The sequence below is a fragment of the Pholcus phalangioides genome, unplaced genomic scaffold, assembly GCF_987345545.1.
Source record: "Pholcus phalangioides strain wild (caught in Gottingen) unplaced genomic scaffold, Ppha-v1.0 ptg000001l_1, whole genome shotgun sequence".
Classification (NCBI taxonomy): domain Eukaryota; kingdom Metazoa; phylum Arthropoda; class Arachnida; order Araneae; family Pholcidae; genus Pholcus; species Pholcus phalangioides.
The window spans coordinates 22,591,677-22,613,714 of NW_028301594.1; the positions used below are offsets into that span (position 1 = coordinate 22,591,677).

Consider the following 22,038-nt stretch of genomic DNA (forward strand, 5'->3'; position numbering starts at 1 on the left):
GTCTTTTCTTCTCTCTCTTACAGCGCACTCCTCAATAAGTTTTAAGTTTGGGTTCTCTACTTGAGAGACACGCACGTACTTTACGGGGCCTCCGTTCGCCCATCTTAATGATTGTTTCTAAGCCGTTTTTAAGCAATTAAATTAGTTATTATTGTTACTTCATAGTGTTGCGAACTTATGTGACTCGATCCTCTGTCTCTGGTGAGAACTAGTTAGCTACTGAAAACAAACATACAGTCCACGAAAATACATTGGTCCGTCGGAGCACCGGAGGTAGAGGAAAGACGCCATTCAAACCACCATGGAGCGCATCACCGTCCTAAATAGGAAAAGAGGGACTATCAAGGCGAAAGTCTCGCGTCTTGAAGGACAGCTAACTGATGATGCTGAACTGATGGACATCGTTCAAATTCGCAACAAATTGAGCAGTGTCGCTGAAATCGCGGCTGACACCAGAAATCTACAAAACGACTTCTTTGAAGTGCTCAAGGACGAGGAGGTAGAAAAAGAGGAAGAAGAACTCCTTTGTCTTGAGGACAGGATAGAAGGAATCAAGGTTCGACTAGATAGACTTCTCTTAGATGAAGCGAGCATAGGCTCAGAAACAGAATCATCTGGGAAGGTTCAAGGCAGGCGAGGGCTACAAATGAAACTCCCTGAGATCCAGTTAGCCAAATTTTCTGGTTCATTCGAAGAGTGGAACACATTCAAGTGCCACTTTACTGCGGTCATCGGCAACAACGGTGGACTTTCGGATGGACAGAAACTGCTTTACCTACGATCATCGCTAGAAGGAGAGGCAAAACATGTGGAAACGCCAGATGACACCTACTCATCACTGATGAAGGCCTTGGAAATGAGATATGAAAACAAGCGATTCATAGTGAACAGCCACATCAATGTCATTATATGTTTTCAGAGGCTAGAAAGAGAATCCTCGAGGGATCTCAGAAAGCTAGTGGATGAACTTTGCAAACATCTTAGAGCACTGAAGCTCGTCGGATTGGGGACCGACAAGCTCTCAGAGTCGCTTCTGATAAACATCGTGCTTCAAAGGGTTGACAAGGAAACAAGAAAGAGTTACGAAATGTCCTTATCTTCCAATGAAGTGCCTGAGTGGAAGGACTTTCTAGAATTTCTCCAAAAACGTTGCGCTGTGCTAGAGAACATCGAAAGATCAAACATCGATTCTTCTTCGGTAAGAGTGAAAGCACCAAAATATGCCGGAGGAGTAAAAAATTTGGTGTTGGAGACAAAAGAGCGCGAATCTTGCCTAGTTTGCTCCGGAAAGCATGCAATTTACAAATGCTGGAAATTTCTGAACATGCCAACGGGGGAACGCTTTCATTTAGTGAGAGGGAAAGGTCTATGTTTCAATTGCCTCTCGAATTCACATCGCATAGCCTGTTGTCAAGCAAGAAGTTGTAGCCGGTGTGACAGAAAACATCACACCCTTCTCCATAGGCAAGAAGTAAGCGACAATACGTCAAAAGGGAAAAAAGAAAGTGAAAGAGGTCGGGAGGAGAAACAGGACAGCGAAAAGAAAAAGATGACCCCTTCGGCTGAGCTCGACCAACACCTTCTAGAGCAAGAAGGTATTGGCTCGACCCTCCAAGTTCAACATCGGGGTGTTTTGTTTCGGATAGCTCCAAGCAAACGCTATTGTCCACGGTGGTGATAAGCATCATGGATATCAACGGGGAAAGGAGACCCTGCAGAACACTTCTCGATTCTGCTTCACAATCGAATTTTATTACTATCTCATGTGCAAGATCGCTGGGGCTGAAAGAAGAAAGAACACATATATCTGTGTCCGGGTTGAACGGAGCAACAAACATCATCAGCAGGAAAATACGAGCTACGATTGTTAACGAGGAGAGAACCATTGCTAAGGAGATGGAGCTTCTCTTGGTTCCAAAGATCACTGGTTTAACTCCAATGAAGCCCGTCAACGTTGCCTCCCTCCGTCTTCCAAACCACATCAAGTATGCGGATGCCAATTTTCACTCCCCTGGCAAGATTGATGTATTGCTCGGAGCGGAAAACTTCTTCCAATGGCTAAGGGAGGGAAGAATAAATTTAAATTCCGGGCTTTTACTTCAAGAGACGGTTTTCGGCTGGATCGCCACTGGCAGAGTCCCACAAGATGGGAATCATATTTCTACGTGTCACTTACTGACAGAATCCTTAGAGGAAAACTTAAAGAAATTCTGGGAAATAGAAGAGGTAAATGACCTCTCCCCTCGCCTTAGTCCCGAAGCCATCCAATGCGAGGAAGATTTCTTGCATTTCTGCGCCCGCAACGACGATGGTGGAAGCATTGTCAAGATGCCGCTGAAGGTAGACCAGCATCCACATCTTGGCCATTCAAAGATGGCAGTAGAGAGAACTCTAGACTCCCTTTGGAGACGCTTGGAAAAAGTTCCAAATCTAAAAAGATTACAATCGGAGCTGATAGAACTACCCCAGTGTGCACAAATAAACTTGCGCAAGTGGTGTATGAATGTGAAAGACTTGATGCCGGCATCATCAACCTACAGTGCCCAGGATTATCCAGTGCCAGACGGAACCGAGTCTACTGTGAAGACCTTGGGACTGTGTTGGAACTCCACTCAGGACTACTTCTCATTCAAGGTAACCCCTAAATCTTCTCAGTACACAAAGCGAGCTGTATTATCTGGAATCGCTACGATATTTGATCCTCTTGGCCTTATCGGCCCCGTCGTTGCTAAGGGAAAAATATTCATGCAAAAACTATGGATACTTAAACTTGATTGGAATGAGCATTTGCCTCGCCCCCATGCTAGAGTGTGGCATAAATTCATTTCGGAGTTGCACGAAATAGAGACCTCTCGAATTTCCAGGTTCGTTGGCATAAATCCTGAAAATACGGTTGAGTTGCATGGGATCGCAGATGCATCTCAAAACGCTTATGGCGCAGCTGTTTACATCAGATGCATTTCTCGTTCAGGTGACATAACCGTCAGGCTGTTGTGTAGTAAGTCTAGGGTTGCACCCCTGAAATCGCTTAAAATACCAAGATTAGAGCTATGCGCAGCACTGCTATTGTCCCAATTGATTCGTAAATCTACAGTAGCATTACGAACGTCCTCCGGAAGGGTTATGTTGTGGTCAGATTCCACTATTGCTTTGGCCTGGATCGGCACTTCCGCACACCAGCTGAAGACCTTCGTTGCGAATCGAGTATCCAGCATACAGGAGCTGACCAAGGAATATCATTGGGGTCATGTCTCTTCGTCTCAAAATCCTGCAGATCTTGTATCTCGAAGCGCCAGCCCTAAAGAATTGCTTGATAATTCACTGTGGTGGAATGGACCCGAATTTTTGATGCAATACATTGATGTTCCTCTCCAAGATTGTGAAGACAGTGTTACAGATGCTTCGTACTTGAAGGAACTAAAACCGATTACGAACACTACACTGACCATTGTCAACAAGGAAAAAGTGTTAGTGACCAATTGGAATCACTTGTGTACATATTGCAAACAATTTATTTACTCTATTGTGTACTTCACATCGTTTGCAAATCATTAGTATGTATAGAGTGCAAATCATTAGTATGTATAGAGTGCAAATCATTAGTATGTATAGAGTGCAAATCATTAGTATGTATAGAGTGCAAATCATTAGTATGTATAGAGTGCAAATCATTAGTATGTATAGAGTGCAAATCATTAGTATGTATAGAGTGCAAATCATTGTGTTAGTATTTTTAGTATGATAATCGTTAGTATGTTTAGTATGATAAATCATTAGTTTGTTTAGTAGGATAAATCGTTAGTATGTTGTACAGTTCAAGTGTAGAGTAATGTGATACGTAATTTGAATGTGTTGAAATATAAATATTTCAACGCCGGGCGGTATGTTAAGGCCCGTGCGTATCCATGTATTTGTGATTCGCCGTAGGGAGGCGCTTTGGGAGAGAGTGGGGGGATCGACCTCTCCGGGGAGGGTCGGTCTTTTCTTCTCTCTCTTACAGCACACTCCTCAATAAGTTTTAAGTTTGGGTTCTCTACTTGAGAGACACGCACGTACTTTACGGGGCCACCGTTCGCCCATCTTAATGATTGTTTCTAAGCCGTTTTTAAGCAATTAAATTAGTTATTATTGTTACTCCATAGTGTTGCGAACTTATGTGACTCGATCCTCTGTCTCTGGTGAGAACTAGTTAGCTACTGAAAACAAACATACAGTCCACGAAAATACAGTGCCGATCACTAAAATCTGTACTATTGTTTTTAAACCCCAGCGATACTTTCCAGATTCAGTATTAAATCTGTGGTTTTGGAAAGTGCCGTAGTAACAAATTCGGGAGACCCGGACTCAAAACATTTTTTTGAGACCCATGTTTTAATTTACAGTATTATATTTCAAAAAGCGCATTTCGGCATCCAAAAGGGTGTACATAACTTCCGAATTTACAGATTTGTTTAAAAACACCTTAGTGAAGGAAATAATTTTAGAATTACTGAAAAAAATTAATTTCAGATACGATGAAAATTCGAAAGTAATAGAAAAATAATTGCAGAACTATTGAAAGAAATAACTACATCTAATGATATAAATAATTGGGAAACAAAAATCAAGAATTGTTTAATGTAGCAAAAAACTTCGTTGTTAATAAACTATAAAATTAGTGAAAAAATAACTTCAGAATTATTGGAATAGATTTCGTAATTAGTAAAAGAAATAACTAATTAAAAAAAGCAGAGTATGAAGTGAGCGAAAAGTAAAAACATTGTTACATGTATATGATAATTTACTCACGATTACGAGGAGGTTTTGTAAATGTAGGATAATGTGATCACCATAATCACCGATTAGAAATGAAATCACCGAAAAAATGAAATTTTATTCAACTCATACGGTGTCGTAACTAGAAATTTTGTGGGGGGGTGAGGGGAAAGCATCATTTTGGGGCGCCACTGCTTTACAATTCAATGATTCAATTACAAAGGCTACGACAGGCAAGTTGCACTATCACAATAATGCAAAAATACCATATTTTGGTTAATATTCACTGCTTTGAAGGAAAAATTCATTTTAATAACCAAACAACCTCCTGCAACATAAATGGCGTAGTTAAGGTCTTCACGTTTTTGGATACTTTTCGTAATCGGAAGTATGCCTCTGGGATCAAAAGTTCGAAAGTCAAATGCGGCAAGGGGAACTAAGTAATCAGGCTGCATATGGAATAACATGCATTTGTTTTATTACTGTGGTCTCCGATTCCTCACCCCGGAATGTGTGTCGGTTTTCACACTCCGGAATAAATCTTTAGCTACGGTCCAGTGAGCAAAGAGGGCAGTTTGGATCTGCATTGCTTACTCAATTTCACGAATTGAACTGTACTTTGGAATTGGAGACCATGTGAAATACAATATAGTTGTAATAATCAGGAATAATAACGTTTATATATGGTGATCCTCGCAGGCCTATCATATCAACCTCGGTCTAGTCCGTTCTCAGAACTCCTCAGACCCAGCGCGGGAACTACTCAGACGGCCACCAAGGTTAGCTTCGATGGCGAGTTTCGTAAAAGCAAAAAAATGCAATTACGAGCGCTTCCTTCGAGCCACTCTTCAAAAATCTAGCTGGGGCACGGAGTTTTGCCCCCGGAACCGAGACCTAGAGTTCATCATCGAAGAGGGGCTAACACTCAACGTGCATACTTCGACATGACCAAGTCCTACACGTTCGCGATAGTTGGTTTCTTAGGTCCAACTTTCGGTGACTGACGTCGAAATTCTAGGCGAATTCACGCGATTGCCCTCCAGGAGAAGCCTTAAAAGCTACTTCCTGTGGACAAAACAACTTAGGACAGTCCCCTTTATATAATTTTTTTTCTTACCCGATGCCATTGTTGGCATTTGTAATAATAAAATTTTGTTGACAATGTTTTCAACAATGGACTTCAGGAACGATAGTGTAAACATTATTGAGTTGGAATTTTTTTCTGTTGGAATATCTTCCTTCACAATTAACAGCGCTTCACATTCATCTATTTCTTCACATCTACTCGGCCGAGCAAAATCTGCTCATATCTCTTCATTGAGAAAGGGCATCGTGGCATGTTCTGGCAAACAGAAGGAAGCAGAGCAAAATTCCGGAGATGGAATACGATCATGGTCATAATTAGAGCCCAAAACAAGCACTAATAACCACTTAAATATGCACTAAAAATTAAGATGAATCTTTATTTAAAAATGCCGAGATATGGGATACATAAAATCGAAATATGTGCGAAGAATGAAAACAAAGTCTTATAATAATGCCAAAGTATGGGACCATATATAAAACTATATGAAAAATTAAAAAAATATGCATTTAAGAGCCAAAAAACGAAAAATATATGCATTTAAAACAGCCGAAAAATGAAAAAAATGCACAAAAGTTTTGAAATCTGCATTTGAAAATGATGAAATATTCATGAAATACAAAAATGTGCGATAAAAGTTCATAAATATGTCCCACAGGAATATTGAAAAATATACGTACGTTAAATGAAAAAGAAGCACTCAAAACCACTGAAGCTACCCTACAAAGGGAAAATATGCACAAAACATGGGTACGAAACTGTGGATTTTCCGTTTAAGTGCATTCTCACTTATGCAATTGCATAATATTAGGGCTGCAGCAGTAAGCAATCTAAATAAAATCATGCATCGCTACAAGGTACTCGATATAACGATAAATCCTTTTGCAACGACAGTTTTTTCAAATCGTTTTTGACATTGAATATAGTCTAATCTCAAACTCCTCTCGATACAACGATACCCTTGGTTACCATAAATCCTTCTACAACGATATTACTTGAGGAGATTTTGAAACTGCTACAACGATATTTTATATCGGTGTTCTTTGTTCCCACCTTAAAGTGCCGCCCCCTAAATTTTCCCGCCCGTGGCAGTTGCTCCCTGCCCCTTCCATTTCCAGCCCTGCCAAGTGTTGGAGATAAAAGAAAATCTTTCGAACATCTAAATGGGCTAAGAATATTTGAGTTCTACAGAATATGGCTTCTACAAAATTCGTGAAAAAACATAAAGCAATGTCAAACTTTTCCTAACGTAAATGCCTTTTCTGAATTTTTCCTACCGTATATGGAAATGCCTAATTCAGAAAAGACATTTTCCCAAGCAAAAGTTTGAAAATAAGCGAAAAAGGGAAATTATGGCATTTCGCCTGACGTTCCGGGCTCTACATATAACGGTTCGACGAAGAGAAAATATCATTGTAGAGGGATTGTCATTAAATATAATTGTAAATTTCTTATCAACAAATATCATTGTAAAAGGATTGTCAAACAAAACCTGTAAGAATGTGGTTGTAAGGCAGTTTAGTTTTCAATCTAGTTCAGGCAGGGGTTCTCTATGTGTGATCCTTAGAGCTTTTTGCCGTGACCCTCCAACCATTTTGGGAAAACAGCAACTTTACATGGATTTACAAGTAAAAACGATTGAATTCCACAAAAAAGTCATTGAATAGTGCCTGTTAAAGCCCGTGCGTATCCATGTATTTGTGATTCGCCGTAGGGAGGCGCTTTGGGAGAGAGTGGGGGGATCGACCTCTCCGGGGAGGGTCGGTCTTTTCTTCTCTCTCTTACAGCGCACTCCTCAATAAGTTTTAAGTTTGGGTTCTCTACTTGAGAGACACGCACGTACTTTACGGGGCCTCCGTTCGCCCATCTTAATGATTGTTTCTAAGCCGTTTTTAAGCAATTAAATTAGTTATTATTGTTACTTCATAGTGTTGCGAACTTATGTGACTCGATCCTCTGTCTCTGGTGAGAACTAGTTAGCTACTGAAAACAAACATACAGTCCACGAAAATACATTGGTCCGTCGGAGCACCGGAGGTAGAGGAAAGACGCCATTCAAACCACCATGGAGCGCATCACCGTCCTAAATAGGAAAAGAGGGACTATCAAGGCGAAAGTCTCGCGTCTTGAAGGACAGCTAACTGATGATGCTGAACTGATGGACATCGTTCAAATTCGCAACAAATTGAGCAGTGTCGCTGAAATCGCGGCTGACACCAGAAATCTACAAAACGACTTCTTTGAAGTGCTCAAGGACGAGGAGGTAGAAAAAGAGGAAGAAGAACTCCTTTGTCTTGAGGACAGGATAGAAGGAATCAAGGTTCGACTAGATAGACTTCTCTTAGATGAAGCGAGCATAGGCTCAGAAACAGAATCATCTGGGAAGGTTCAAGGCAGGCGAGGGCTACAAATGAAACTCCCTGAGATCCAGTTAGCCAAATTTTCTGGTTCATTCGAAGAGTGGAACACATTCAAGTGCCACTTTACTGCGGTCATCGGCAACAACGGTGGACTTTCGGATGGACAGAAACTGCTTTACCTACGATCATCGCTAGAAGGAGAGGCAAAACATGTGGAAACGCCAGATGACACCTACTCATCACTGATGAAGGCCTTGGAAATGAGATATGAAAACAAGCGATTCATAGTGAACAGCCACATCAATGTCATTATATGTTTTCAGAGGCTAGAAAGAGAATCCTCGAGGGATCTCAGAAAGCTAGTGGATGAACTTTGCAAACATCTTAGAGCACTGAAGCTCGTCGGATTGGGGACCGACAAGCTCTCAGAGTCGCTTCTGATAAACATCGTGCTTCAAAGGGTTGACAAGGAAACAAGAAAGAGTTACGAAATGTCCTTATCTTCCAATGAAGTGCCTGAGTGGAAGGACTTTCTAGAATTTCTCCAAAAACGTTGCGCTGTGCTAGAGAACATCGAAAGATCAAACATCGATTCTTCTTCGGTAAGAGTGAAAGCACCAAAATATGCCGGAGGAGTAAAAAATTTGGTGTTGGAGACAAAAGAGCGCGAATCTTGCCTAGTTTGCTCCGGAAAGCATGCAATTTACAAATGCTGGAAATTTCTGAACATGCCAACGGGGGAACGCTTTCATTTAGTGAGAGGGAAAGGTCTATGTTTCAATTGCCTCTCGAATTCACATCGCATAGCCTGTTGTCAAGCAAGAAGTTGTAGCCGGTGTGACAGAAAACATCACACCCTTCTCCATAGGCAAGAAGTAAGCGACAATACGTCAAAAGGGAAAAAAGAAAGTGAAAGAGGTCGGGAGGAGAAACAGGACAGCGAAAAGAAAAAGATGACCCCTTCGGCTGAGCTCGACCAACACCTTCTAGAGCAAGAAGGTATTGGCTCGACCCTCCAAGTTCAACATCGGGGTGTTTTGTTTCGGATAGCTCCAAGCAAACGCTATTGTCCACGGTGGTGATAAGCATCATGGATATCAACGGGGAAAGGAGACCCTGCAGAACACTTCTCGATTCTGCTTCACAATCGAATTTTATTACTATCTCATGTGCAAGATCGCTGGGGCTGAAAGAAGAAAGAACACATATATCTGTGTCCGGGTTGAACGGAGCAACAAACATCATCAGCAGGAAAATACGAGCTACGATTGTTAACGAGGAGAGAACCATTGCTAAGGAGATGGAGCTTCTCTTGGTTCCAAAGATCACTGGTTTAACTCCAATGAAGCCCGTCAACGTTGCCTCCCTCCGTCTTCCAAACCACATCAAGTATGCGGATGCCAATTTTCACTCCCCTGGCAAGATTGATGTATTGCTCGGAGCGGAAAACTTCTTCCAATGGCTAAGGGAGGGAAGAATAAATTTAAATTCCGGGCTTTTACTTCAAGAGACGGTTTTCGGCTGGATCGCCACTGGCAGAGTCCCACAAGATGGGAATCATATTTCTACGTGTCACTTACTGACAGAATCCTTAGAGGAAAACTTAAAGAAATTCTGGGAAATAGAAGAGGTAAATGACCTCTCCCCTCGCCTTAGTCCCGAAGCCATCCAATGCGAGGAAGATTTCTTGCATTTCTGCGCCCGCAACGACGATGGTGGAAGCATTGTCAAGATGCCGCTGAAGGTAGACCAGCATCCACATCTTGGCCATTCAAAGATGGCAGTAGAGAGAACTCTAGACTCCCTTTGGAGACGCTTGGAAAAAGTTCCAAATCTAAAAAGATTACAATCGGAGCTGATAGAACTACCCCAGTGTGCACAAATAAACTTGCGCAAGTGGTGTATGAATGTGAAAGACTTGATGCCGGCATCATCAACCTACAGTGCCCAGGATTATCCAGTGCCAGACGGAACCGAGTCTACTGTGAAGACCTTGGGACTGTGTTGGAACTCCACTCAGGACTACTTCTCATTCAAGGTAACCCCTAAATCTTCTCAGTACACAAAGCGAGCTGTATTATCTGGAATCGCTACGATATTTGATCCTCTTGGCCTTATCGGCCCCGTCGTTGCTAAGGGAAAAATATTCATGCAAAAACTATGGATACTTAAACTTGATTGGAATGAGCATTTGCCTCGCCCCCATGCTAGAGTGTGGCATAAATTCATTTCGGAGTTGCACGAAATAGAGACCTCTCGAATTTCCAGGTTCGTTGGCATAAATCCTGAAAATACGGTTGAGTTGCATGGGATCGCAGATGCATCTCAAAACGCTTATGGCGCAGCTGTTTACATCAGATGCATTTCTCGTTCAGGTGACATAACCGTCAGGCTGTTGTGTAGTAAGTCTAGGGTTGCACCCCTGAAATCGCTTAAAATACCAAGATTAGAGCTATGCGCAGCACTGCTATTGTCCCAATTGATTCGTAAATCTACAGTAGCATTACGAACGTCCTCCGGAAGGGTTATGTTGTGGTCAGATTCCACTATTGCTTTGGCCTGGATCGGCACTTCCGCACACCAGCTGAAGACCTTCGTTGTGAATCGAGTATCCAGCATACAGGAGCTGACCAAGGAATATCATTGGGGTCATGTCTCTTCGTCTCAAAATCCTGCAGATCTTGTATCTCGAAGCGCCAGCCCTAAAGAATTGCTTGATAATTCACTGTGGTGGAATGGACCCGAATTTTTGATGCAATACATTGATGTTCCTCTCCAAGATTGTGAAGACAGTGTTACAGATGCTTCGTACTTGAAGGAACTAAAACCGATTACGAACACTACACTGACCATTGTCAACAAGGAAAAAGTGTTAGTGACCAATTGGAATCACTTGTGTACATATTGCAAACAATTTATTTACTCTATTGTGTACTTCACATCGTTTGCAAATCATTAGTATGTATAGAGTGCAAATCATTAGTATGTATAGAGTGCAAATCATTAGTATGTATAGAGTGCAAATCATTAGTATGTATAGAGTGCAAATCATTAGTATGTATAGAGTGCAAATCATTGTGTTAGTATTTTTAGTATGATAATCGTTAGTATGTTTAGTATGATAAATCATTAGTTTGTTTAGTAGGATAAATCGTTAGTATGTTGTACAGTTCAAGTGTAGAGTAATGTGATACGTAATTTGAATGTGTTGAAATATAAATATTTCAACGCCGGGCGGTATGTTAAGGCCCGTGCGTATCCATGTATTTGTGATTCGCCGTAGGGAGGCGCTTTGGGAGAGAGTGGGGGGATCGACCTCTCCGGGGAGGGTCGGTCTTTTCTTCTCTCTCTTACAGCACACTCCTCAATAAGTTTTAAGTTTGGGTTCTCTACTTGAGAGACACGCACGTACTTTACGGGGCCACCGTTCGCCCATCTTAATGATTGTTTCTAAGCCGTTTTTAAGCAATTAAATTAGTTATTATTGTTACTCCATAGTGTTGCGAACTTATGTGACTCGATCCTCTGTCTCTGGTGAGAACTAGTTAGCTACTGAAAACAAACATACAGTCCACGAAAATACAGTGCCGATCACTAAAATCTGTACTATTGTTTTTAAACCCCAGCGATACTTTCCAGATTCAGTATTAAATCTGTGGTTTTGGAAAGTGCCGTAGTAACAAATTCGGGAGACCCGGACTCAAAACATTTTTTTGAGACCCATGTTTTCATTTACAGTATTATATTTCAAAAAGCGCATTTCGGCATCCAAAAGGGTGTACATAACTTCCGAATTTACAGATTTGTTTAAAAACACCTTAGTGAAGGAAATAATTTTAGAATTACTGAAAAAAATTAATTTCAGATGCGATGAAAATTCGAAAGTAATAGAAAAATAATTGCAGAACTATTGAAAGAAATAACTACATCTAATGATATAAATAATTGGGAAACAAAAATCAAGAATTGTTTAATGTAGCAAAAAACTTCGTTGTTAATAAACTATAAAATTAGTGAAAAAATAACTTCAGAATTATTGGAATAGATTTCGTAATTAGTAAAAGAAATAACTAATTAAAAAAAGCAGAGTATGAAGTGAGCGAAAAGTAAAAACATTGTTACATGTATATGATAATTTACTCACGATTACGAGGAGGTTTTGTAAATGTAGGATAATGTGATCACCATAATCACCGATTAGAAATGAAATCACCGAAAAAATGAAATTTTATTCAACTCATACGGTGTCGTAACTAGAAATTTTGTGGGGGGGTGAGGGGAAAGCATCATTTTGGGGCGCCACTGCTTTACAATTCAATGATTCAATTACAAAGGCTACGACAGGCAAGTTGCACTATCACAATAATGCAAAAATACCATATTTTGGTTAATATTCACTGCTTTGAAGGAAAAATTCATTTTAATAACCAAACAACCTCCTGCAACATAAATGGCGTAGTTAAGGTCTTCACGTTTTTGGATACTTTTCGTAATCGGAAGTATGCCTCTGGGATCAAAAATTCGAAAGTCAAATGCGGCAAGGGGAACTAAGTAATCAGGCTGCATATGGAATAACATGCATTTGTTTTATTACTGTGGTCTCCGATTCCTCACCCCGGAATGTGTGTCGGTTTTCACACTCCGGAATAAATCTTTAGCTACGGTCCAGTGAGCAAAGAGGGCAGTTTGGATCTGCATTGCTTACTCAATTTCACGAATTGAACTGTACTTTGGAATTGGAGACCATGTGAAATACAATATAGTTGTAATAATCAGGAATAATAACGTTTATATATGGTGATCCTCGCAGGCCTATCATATCAACCTCGGTCTAGTCCGTTCTCAGAACTCCTCAGACCCAGCGCGGGAACTACTCAGACGGCCACCAAGGTTAGCTTCGATGGCGAGTTTCGTAAAAGCAAAAAAATGCAATTACGAGCGCTTCCTTCGAGCCACTCTTCAAAAATCTAGCTGGGGCACGGAGTTTTGCCCCCGGAACCGAGACCTAGAGTTCATCATCGAAGAGGGGCTAACACTCAACGTGCATACTTCGACATGACCAAGTCCTACACGTTCGCGATAGTTGGTTTCTTAGGTCCAACTTTCGGTGACTGACGTCGAAATTCTAGGCGAATTCACGCGATTGCCCTCCAGGAGAAGCCTTAAAAGCTACTTCCTGTGGACAAAACAACTTAGGACAGTCCCCTTTATATAATTTTTTTTCTTACCCGATGCCATTGTTGGCATTTGTAATAATAAAATTTTGTTGACAATGTTTTCAACAATGGACTTCAGGAACGATAGTGTAAACATTATTGAGTTGGAATTTTTTTCTGTTGGAATATCTTCCTTCACAATTAACAGCGCTTCACATTCATCTATTTCTTCACATCTACTCGGCCGAGCAAAATCTGCTCATATCTCTTCATTGAGAAAGGGCATCGTGGCATGTTCTGGCAAACAGAAGGAAGCAGAGCAAAATTCCGGAGATGGAATACGATCATGGTCATAATTAGAGCCCAAAACAAGCACTAATAACCACTTAAATATGCACTAAAAATTAAGATGAATCTTTATTTAAAAATGCCGAGATATGGGATACATAAAATCGAAATATGTGCGAAGAATGAAAACAAAGTCTTATAATAATGCCAAAGTATGGGACCATATATAAAACTATATGAAAAATTAAAAAAATATGCATTTAAGAGCCAAAAAACGAAAAATATATGCATTTAAAACAGCCGAAAAATGAAAAAAATGCACAAAAGTTTTGAAATCTGCATTTGAAAATGATGAAATATTCATGAAATACAAAAATGTGCGATAAAAGTTCATAAATATGTCCCACAGGAATATTGAAAAATATACGTACGTTAAATGAAAAAGAAGCACTCAAAACCACTGAAGCTACCCTACAAAGGGAAAATATGCACAAAACATGGGTACGAAACTGTGGATTTTCCGTTTAAGTGCATTCTCACTTATGCAATTGCATAATATTAGGGCTGCAGCAGTAAGCAATCTAAATAAAATCATGCATCGCTACAAGGTACTCGATATAACGATAAATCCTTTTGCAACGACAGTTTTTTCAAATCGTTTTTGACATTGAATATAGTCTAATCTCAAACTCCTCTCGATACAACGATACCCTTGGTTACCATAAATCCTTCTACAACGATATTACTTGAGGAGATTTTGAAACTGCTACAACGATATTTTATATCGGTGTTCTTTGTTCCCACCTTAAAGTGCCGCCCCCTAAATTTTCCCGCCCGTGGCAGTTGCTCCCTGCCCCTTCCATTTCCAGCCCTGCCAAGTGTTGGAGATAAAAGAAAATCTTTCGAACATCTAAATGGGCTAAGAATATTTGAGTTCTACAGAATATGGCTTCTACAAAATTCGTGAAAAAACATAAAGCAATGTCAAACTTTTCCTAACGTAAATGCCTTTTCTGAATTTTTCCTACCGTATATGGAAATGCCTAATTCAGAAAAGACATTTTCCCAAGCAAAAGTTTGAAAATAAGCGAAAAAGGGAAATTATGGCATTTCGCCTGACGTTCCGGGCTCTACATATAACGGTACGGCGAAGAGAAAATATCATTGTAGAGGGATTGTCATTAAATATAATTGTAAATTTCTTATCAACAAATATCATTGTAAAAGGATTGTCAAACAAAACCTGTAAGAATGTGGTTGTAAGGCAGTTTAGTTTTCAATCTAGTTCAGGCAGGGGTTCTCTATGTGTGATCCTTAGAGCTTTTTGCCGTGACCCTCCAACCATTTTGGGAAAACAGCAACTTTACATGGATTTACAAGTAAAAACGATTGAATTCCACAAAAAAGTCATTGAATAGTGCCTGTTAAAGCCCGTGCGTATCCATGTATTTGTGATTCGCCGTAGGGAGGCGCTTTGGGAGAGAGTGGGGGGATCGACCTCTCCGGGGAGGGTCGGTCTTTTCTTCTCTCTCTTACAGCGCACTCCTCAATAAGTTTTAAGTTTGGGTTCTCTACTTGAGAGACACGCACGTACTTTACGGGGCCTCCGTTCGCCCATCTTAATGATTGTTTCTAAGCCGTTTTTAAGCAATTAAATTAGTTATTATTGTTACTTCATAGTGTTGCGAACTTATGTGACTCGATCCTCTGTCTCTGGTGAGAACTAGTTAGCTACTGAAAACAAACATACAGTCCACGAAAATACATTGGTCCGTCGGAGCACCGGAGGTAGAGGAAAGACGCCATTCAAACCACCATGGAGCGCATCACCGTCCTAAATAGGAAAAGAGGGACTATCAAGGCGAAAGTCTCGCGTCTTGAAGGACAGCTAACTGATGATGCTGAACTGATGGACATCGTTCAAATTCGCAACAAATTGAGCAGTGTCGCTGAAATCGCGGCTGACACCAGAAATCTACAAAACGACTTCTTTGAAGTGCTCAAGGACGAGGAGGTAGAAAAAGAGGAAGAAGAACTCCTTTGTCTTGAGGACAGGATAGAAGGAATCAAGGTTCGACTAGATAGACTTCTCTTAGATGAAGCGAGCATAGGCTCAGAAACAGAATCATCTGGGAAGGTTCAAGGCAGGCGAGGGCTACAAATGAAACTCCCTGAGATCCAGTTAGCCAAATTTTCTGGTTCATTCGAAGAGTGGAACACATTCAAGTGCCACTTTACTGCGGTCATCGGCAACAACGGTGGACTTTCGGATGGACAGAAACTGCTTTACCTACGATCATCGCTAGAAGGAGAGGCAAAACATGTGGAAACGCCAGATGACACCTACTCATCACTGATGAAGGCCTTGGAAATGAGATATGAAAACAAGCGATTCATAGTGAACAGCCACATCAATGTCATTATATGTTTTCAGAGGCTAGAAAGAGAATCCTCGAGGGATCTCAGAAAGCTAGTGGATGAACTTTGCAAACATCTTAGAGCACTGAAGCTCGTCGGATTGGGGACCGACAAGCTCTCAGAGTCGCTTCTGATAAACATCGTGCTTCAAAGGGTTGACAAGGAAACAAGAAAGAGTTACGAAATGTCCTTATCTTCCAATGAAGTGCCTGAGTGGAAGGACTTTCTAGAATTTCTCCAAAAACGTTGCGCTGTGCTAGAGAACATCGAAAGATCAAACATCGATTCTTCTTCGGTAAGAGTGAAAGCACCAAAATATGCCGGAGGAGTAAAAAATTTGGTGTTGGAGACAAAAGAGCGCGAATCTTGCCTAGTTTGCTCCGGAAAGCATGCAATTTACAAATGCTGGAAATTTCTGAACATGCCAACGGGGGAACGCTTTCATTTAGTGAGAGGGAAAGGTCTATGTTTCAATTGCCTCTCGAATTCACATCGCATAGCCTGTTGTCAAGCAAGAAGTTGTAGCCGGTGTGACAGAAAACATCACACCCTTCTCCATAGGCAAGAAGTAAGCGACAATACGTCAAAAGGGAAAAAAGAAAGTGAAAGAGGTCGGGAGGAGAAACAGGACAGCGAAAAGAAAAAGATGACCCCTTCGGCTGAGCTCGACCAACACCTTCTAGAGCAAGAAGGTATTGGCTCGACCCTCCAAGTTCAACATCGGGGTGTTTTGTTTCGGATAGCTCCAAGCAAACGCTATTGTCCACGGTGGTGATAAGCATCATGGATATCAACGGGGAAAGGAGACCCTGCAGAACACTTCTCGATTCTGCTTCACAATCGAATTTTATTACTATCTCATGTGCAAGATCGCTGGGGCTGAAAGAAGAAAGAACACATATATCTGTGTCCGGGTTGAACGGAGCAACAAACATCATCAGCAGGAAAATACGAGCTACGATTGTTAACGAGGAGAGAACCATTGCTAAGGAGATGGAGCTTCTCTTGGTTCCAAAGATCACTGGTTTAACTCCAATGAAGCCCGTCAACGTTGCCTCCCTCCGTCTTCCAAACCACATCAAGTATGCGGATGCCAATTTTCACTCCCCTGGCAAGATTGATGTATTGCTCGGAGCGGAAAACTTCTTCCAATGGCTAAGGGAGGGAAGAATAAATTTAAATTCCGGGCTTTTACTTCAAGAGACGGTTTTCGGCTGGATCGCCACTGGCAGAGTCCCACAAGATGGGAATCATATTTCTACGTGTCACTTACTGACAGAATCCTTAGAGGAAAACTTAAAGAAATTCTGGGAAATAGAAGAGGTAAATGACCTCTCCCCTCGCCTTAGTCCCGAAGCCATCCAATGCGAGGAAGATTTCTTGCATTTCTGCGCCCGCAACGACGATGGTGGAAGCATTGTCAAGATGCCGCTGAAGGTAGACCAGCATCCACATCTTGGCCATTCAAAGATGGCAGTAGAGAGAACTCTAGACTCCCTTTGGAGACGCTTGGAAAAAGTTCCAAATCTAAAAAGATTACAATCGGAGCTGATAGAACTACCCCAGTGTGCACAAATAAACTTGCGCAAGTGGTGTATGAATGTGAAAGACTTGATGCCGGCATCATCAACCTACAGTGCCCAGGATTATCCAGTGCCAGACGGAACCGAGTCTACTGTGAAGACCTTGGGACTGTGTTGGAACTCCACTCAGGACTACTTCTCATTCAAGGTAACCCCTAAATCTTCTCAGTACACAAAGCGAGCTGTATTATCTGGAATCGCTACGATATTTGATCCTCTTGGCCTTATCGGCCCCGTCGTTGCTAAGGGAAAAATATTCATGCAAAAACTATGGATACTTAAACTTGATTGGAATGAGCATTTGCCTCGCCCCCATGCTAGAGTGTGGCATAAATTCATTTCGGAGTTGCACGAAATAGAGACCTCTCGAATTTCCAGGTTCGTTGGCATAAATCCTGAAAATACGGTTGAGTTGCATGGGATCGCAGATGCATCTCAAAACGCTTATGGCGCAGCTGTTTACATCAGATGCATTTCTCGTTCAGGTGACATAACCGTCAGGCTGTTGTGTAGTAAGTCTAGGGTTGCACCCCTGAAATCGCTTAAAATACCAAGATTAGAGCTATGCGCAGCACTGCTATTGTCCCAATTGATTCGTAAATCTACAGTAGCATTACGAACGTCCTCCGGAAGGGTTATGTTGTGGTCAGATTCCACTATTGCTTTGGCCTGGATCGGCACTTCCGCACACCAGCTGAAGACCTTCGTTGCGAATCGAGTATCCAGCATACAGGAGCTGACCAAGGAATATCATTGGGGTCATGTCTCTTCGTCTCAAAATCCTGCAGATCTTGTATCTCGAAGCGCCAGCCCTAAAGAATTGCTTGATAATTCACTGTGGTGGAATGGACCCGAATTTTTGATGCAATACATTGATGTTCCTCTCCAAGATTGTGAAGACAGTGTTACAGATGCTTCGTACTTGAAGGAACTAAAACCGATTACGAACACTACACTGACCATTGTCAACAAGGAAAAAGTGTTAGTGACCAATTGGAATCACTTGTGTACATATTGCAAACAATTTATTTACTCTATTGTGTACTTCACATCGTTTGCAAATCATTAGTATGTATAGAGTGCAAATCATTAGTATGTATAGAGTGCAAATCATTAGTATGTATAGAGTGCAAATCATTAGTATGTATAGAGTGCAAATCATTAGTATGTATAGAGTGCAAATCATTAGTATGTATAGAGTGCAAATCATTAGTATGTATAGAGTGCAAATCATTAGTATGTATAGAGTGCAAATCATTAGTATGTATAGAGTGCAAATCATTAGTATGTATAGAGTGCAAATCATTAGTATGTATAGAGTGCAAATCATTAGTATGTATAGAGTGCAAATCATTAGTATGTATAGAGTGCAAATCATTGTGTTAGTATTTTTAGTATGATAATCGTTAGTATGTTTAGTATGATAAATCGTTAGTTTGTTTAGTAGGATAAATCGTTAGTATGTTGTACAGTTCAAGTGTAGAGTAATGTGATACGTAATTTGAATGTGTTGAAATATAAATATTTCAACGCCGGGCGGTATGTTAAGGCCCGTGCGTATCCATGTATTTGTGATTCGCCGTAGGGAGGCGCTTTGGGAGAGAGTGGGGGGATCGACCTCTCCGGGGAGGGTCGGTCTTTTCTTCTCTCTCTTACAGCACACTCCTCAATAAGTTTTAAGTTTGGGTTCTCTACTTGAGAGACACGCACGTACTTTACGGGGCCACCGTTCGCCCATCTTAATGATTGTTTCTAAGCCGTTTTTAAGCAATTAAATTAGTTATTATTGTTACTCCATAGTGTTGCGAACTTATGTGACTCGATCCTCTGTCTCTGGTGAGAACTAGTTAGCTACTGAAAACAAACATACAGTCCACGAAAATACAGTGCCGATCACTAAAATCTGTACTATTGTTTTTAAACCCCAGCGATACTTTCCAGATTCAGTATTAAATCTGTGGTTTTGGAAAGTGCCGTAGTAACAAATTCGGGAGACCCGGACTCAAAACATTTTTTTGAGACCCATGTTTTCATTTACAGTATTATATTTCAAAAAGCGCATTTCGGCATCCAAAAGGGTGTACATAACTTCCGAATTTACAGATTTGTTTAAAAACACCTTAGTGAAGGAAATAATTTTAGAATTACTGAAAAAAATTAATTTCAGATGCGATGAAAATTCGAAAGTAATAGAAAAATAATTGCAGAACTATTGAAAGAAATAACTACATCTAATGATATAAATAATTGGGAAACAAAAATCAAGAATTGTTTAATGTAGCAAAAAACTTCGTTGTTAATAAACTATAAAATTAGTGAAAAAATAACTTCAGAATTATTGGAATAGATTTCGTAATTAGTAAAAGAAATAACTAATTAAAAAAAGCAGAGTATGAAGTGAGCGAAAAGTAAAAACATTGTTACATGTATATGATAATTTACTCACGATTACGAGGAGGTTTTGTAAATGTAGGATAATGTGATCACCATAATCACCGATTAGAAATGAAATCACCGAAAAAATGAAATTTTATTCAACTCATACGGTGTCGTAACTAGAAATTTTGTGGGGGGGTGAGGGGAAAGCATCATTTTGGGGCGCCACTGCTTTACAATTCAATGATTCAATTACAAAGGCTACGACAGGCAAGTTGCACTATCACAATAATGCAAAAATACCATATTTTGGTTAATATTCACTGCTTTGAAGGAAAAATTCATTTTAATAACCAAACAACCTCCTGCAACATAAATGGCGTAGTTAAGGTCTTCACGTTTTTGGATACTTTTCGTAATCGGAAGTATGCCTCTGGGATCAAAAGTTCGAAAGTCAAATGCGGCAAGGGGAACTAAGTAATCAGGCTGCATATGGAATAACATGCATTTGTTTTATTACTGTGGTCTCCGATTCCTCACCCCGGAATGTGTGTCGGTTTTCACACTCCGGAATAAATCTTTAGCTACGGTCCAGTGAGCAAAGAGGGCAGTTTGGATCTGCATTGCTTACTCAATTTCACGAATTGAACTGTACTTTGGAATTGGAGACCATGTGAAATACAATATAGTTGTAATAATCAGGAATAATAACGTTTATATATGGTGATCCTCGCAGGCCTATCATATCAACCTCGGTCTAGTCCGTTCTCAGAACTCCTCAGACCCAGCGCGGGAACTACTCAGACGGCCACCAAGGTTAGCTTCGATGGCGAGTTTCGTAAAAGCAAAAAAATGCAATTACGAGCGCTTCCTTCGAGCCACTCTTCAAAAATCTAGCTGGGGCACGGAGTTTTGCCCCCGGAACCGAGACCTAGAGTTCATCATCGAAGAGGGGCTAACACTCAACGTGCATACTTCGACATGACCAAGTCCTACACGTTCGCGATAGTTGGTTTCTTAGGTCCAACTTTCGGTGACTGACGTCGAAATTCTAGGCGAATTCACGCGATTGCCCTCCAGGAGAAGCCTTAAAAGCTACTTCCTGTGGACAAAACAACTTAGGACAGTCCCCTTTATATAATTTTTTTTCTTACCCGATGCCATTGTTGGCATTTGTAATAATAAAATTTTGTTGACAATGTTTTCAACAATGGACTTCAGGAACGATAGTGTAAACATTATTGAGTTGGAATTTTTTTCTGTTGGAATATCTTCCTTCACAATTAACAGCGCTTCACATTCATCTATTTCTTCACATCTACTCGGCCGAGCAAAATCTGCTCATATCTCTTCATTGAGAAAGGGCATCGTGGCATGTTCTGGCAAACAGAAGGAAGCAGAGCAAAATTCCGGAGATGGAATACGATCATGGTCATAATTAGAGCCCAAAACAAGCACTAATAACCACTTAAATATGCACTAAAAATTAAGATGAATCTTTATTTAAAAATGCCGAGATATGGGATACATAAAATCGAAATATGTGCGAAGAATGAAAACAAAGTCTTATAATAATGCCAAAGTATGGGACCATATATAAAACTATATGAAAAATTAAAAAAATATGCATTTAAGAGCCAAAAAACGAAAAATATATGCATTTAAAACAGCCGAAAAATGAAAAAAATGCACAAAAGTTTTGAAATCTGCATTTGAAAATGATGAAATATTCATGAAATACAAAAATGTGCGATAAAAGTTCATAAATATGTCCCACAGGAATATTGAAAAATATACGTACGTTAAATGAAAAAGAAGCACTCAAAACCACTGAAGCTACCCTACAAAGGGAAAATATGCACAAAACATGGGTACGAAACTGTGGATTTTCCGTTTAAGTGCATTCTCACTTATGCAATTGCATAATATTAGGGCTGCAGCAGTAAGCAATCTAAATAAAATCATGCATCGCTACAAGGTACTCGATATAACGATAAATCCTTTTGCAACGACAGTTT

The 22,038-nt window shown here is 40.5% G+C and overlaps 6 protein-coding genes across 6 annotated transcripts; all 6 read left to right on the plus strand.

Annotated features, from left to right (window-relative positions):
- The first annotated feature begins 301 nt into the window (after positions 1 to 301).
- On the plus strand, positions 302 to 1,678 carry LOC149090081 (uncharacterized). The gene has a single exon (XM_089235246.1). It carries the CDS (start codon positions 302 to 304, stop codon positions 1,676 to 1,678), a length of 1,377 nt encoding a protein of 458 aa, XP_089091372.1.
- Positions 1,679 to 1,686: 8 nt separating this feature from the next.
- LOC149090082 (uncharacterized) lies at positions 1,687 to 3,555 on the plus strand. The gene has a single exon (XM_089235249.1). It carries the CDS (start codon positions 1,687 to 1,689, stop codon positions 3,553 to 3,555), a length of 1,869 nt encoding a protein of 622 aa, XP_089091375.1.
- A 4,349-nt stretch (positions 3,556 to 7,904) lies between these two features.
- On the plus strand, positions 7,905 to 9,281 carry LOC149090083 (uncharacterized). Its single transcript, XM_089235257.1, has one exon. The coding sequence runs from the start codon at positions 7,905 to 7,907 to the stop codon at positions 9,279 to 9,281; it is 1,377 nt and encodes a 458-aa protein (XP_089091383.1).
- Positions 9,282 to 9,289: 8 nt separating this feature from the next.
- LOC149090084 (uncharacterized) lies at positions 9,290 to 11,158 on the plus strand. Its single transcript, XM_089235263.1, has one exon. The coding sequence runs from the start codon at positions 9,290 to 9,292 to the stop codon at positions 11,156 to 11,158; it is 1,869 nt and encodes a 622-aa protein (XP_089091389.1).
- Positions 11,159 to 15,459: 4,301 nt separating this feature from the next.
- LOC149090085 (uncharacterized) lies at positions 15,460 to 16,836 on the plus strand. The gene has a single exon (XM_089235267.1). The coding sequence runs from the start codon at positions 15,460 to 15,462 to the stop codon at positions 16,834 to 16,836; it is 1,377 nt and encodes a 458-aa protein (XP_089091393.1).
- An 8-nt stretch (positions 16,837 to 16,844) lies between these two features.
- On the plus strand, positions 16,845 to 18,713 carry LOC149090086 (uncharacterized). Its single transcript, XM_089235273.1, has one exon. It carries the CDS (start codon positions 16,845 to 16,847, stop codon positions 18,711 to 18,713), a length of 1,869 nt encoding a protein of 622 aa, XP_089091399.1.
- The last annotated feature ends 3,325 nt before the right edge of the window (positions 18,714 to 22,038 follow it).

What these genes read in the sequence shown, in the direction of transcription:
- LOC149090081 (XM_089235246.1), top strand. Translation starts at nt 302, where the DNA reads ATGGAGCGCATCACCGTCCTAAATAGGAAAAGAGGGACTATCAAGGCG.
- LOC149090082 (XM_089235249.1), top strand. Translation starts at nt 1,687, where the DNA reads ATGGATATCAACGGGGAAAGGAGACCCTGCAGAACACTTCTCGATTCT.
- LOC149090083 (XM_089235257.1), top strand. Translation starts at nt 7,905, where the DNA reads ATGGAGCGCATCACCGTCCTAAATAGGAAAAGAGGGACTATCAAGGCG.
- LOC149090084 (XM_089235263.1), top strand. Translation starts at nt 9,290, where the DNA reads ATGGATATCAACGGGGAAAGGAGACCCTGCAGAACACTTCTCGATTCT.
- LOC149090085 (XM_089235267.1), top strand. Translation starts at nt 15,460, where the DNA reads ATGGAGCGCATCACCGTCCTAAATAGGAAAAGAGGGACTATCAAGGCG.
- LOC149090086 (XM_089235273.1), top strand. Translation starts at nt 16,845, where the DNA reads ATGGATATCAACGGGGAAAGGAGACCCTGCAGAACACTTCTCGATTCT.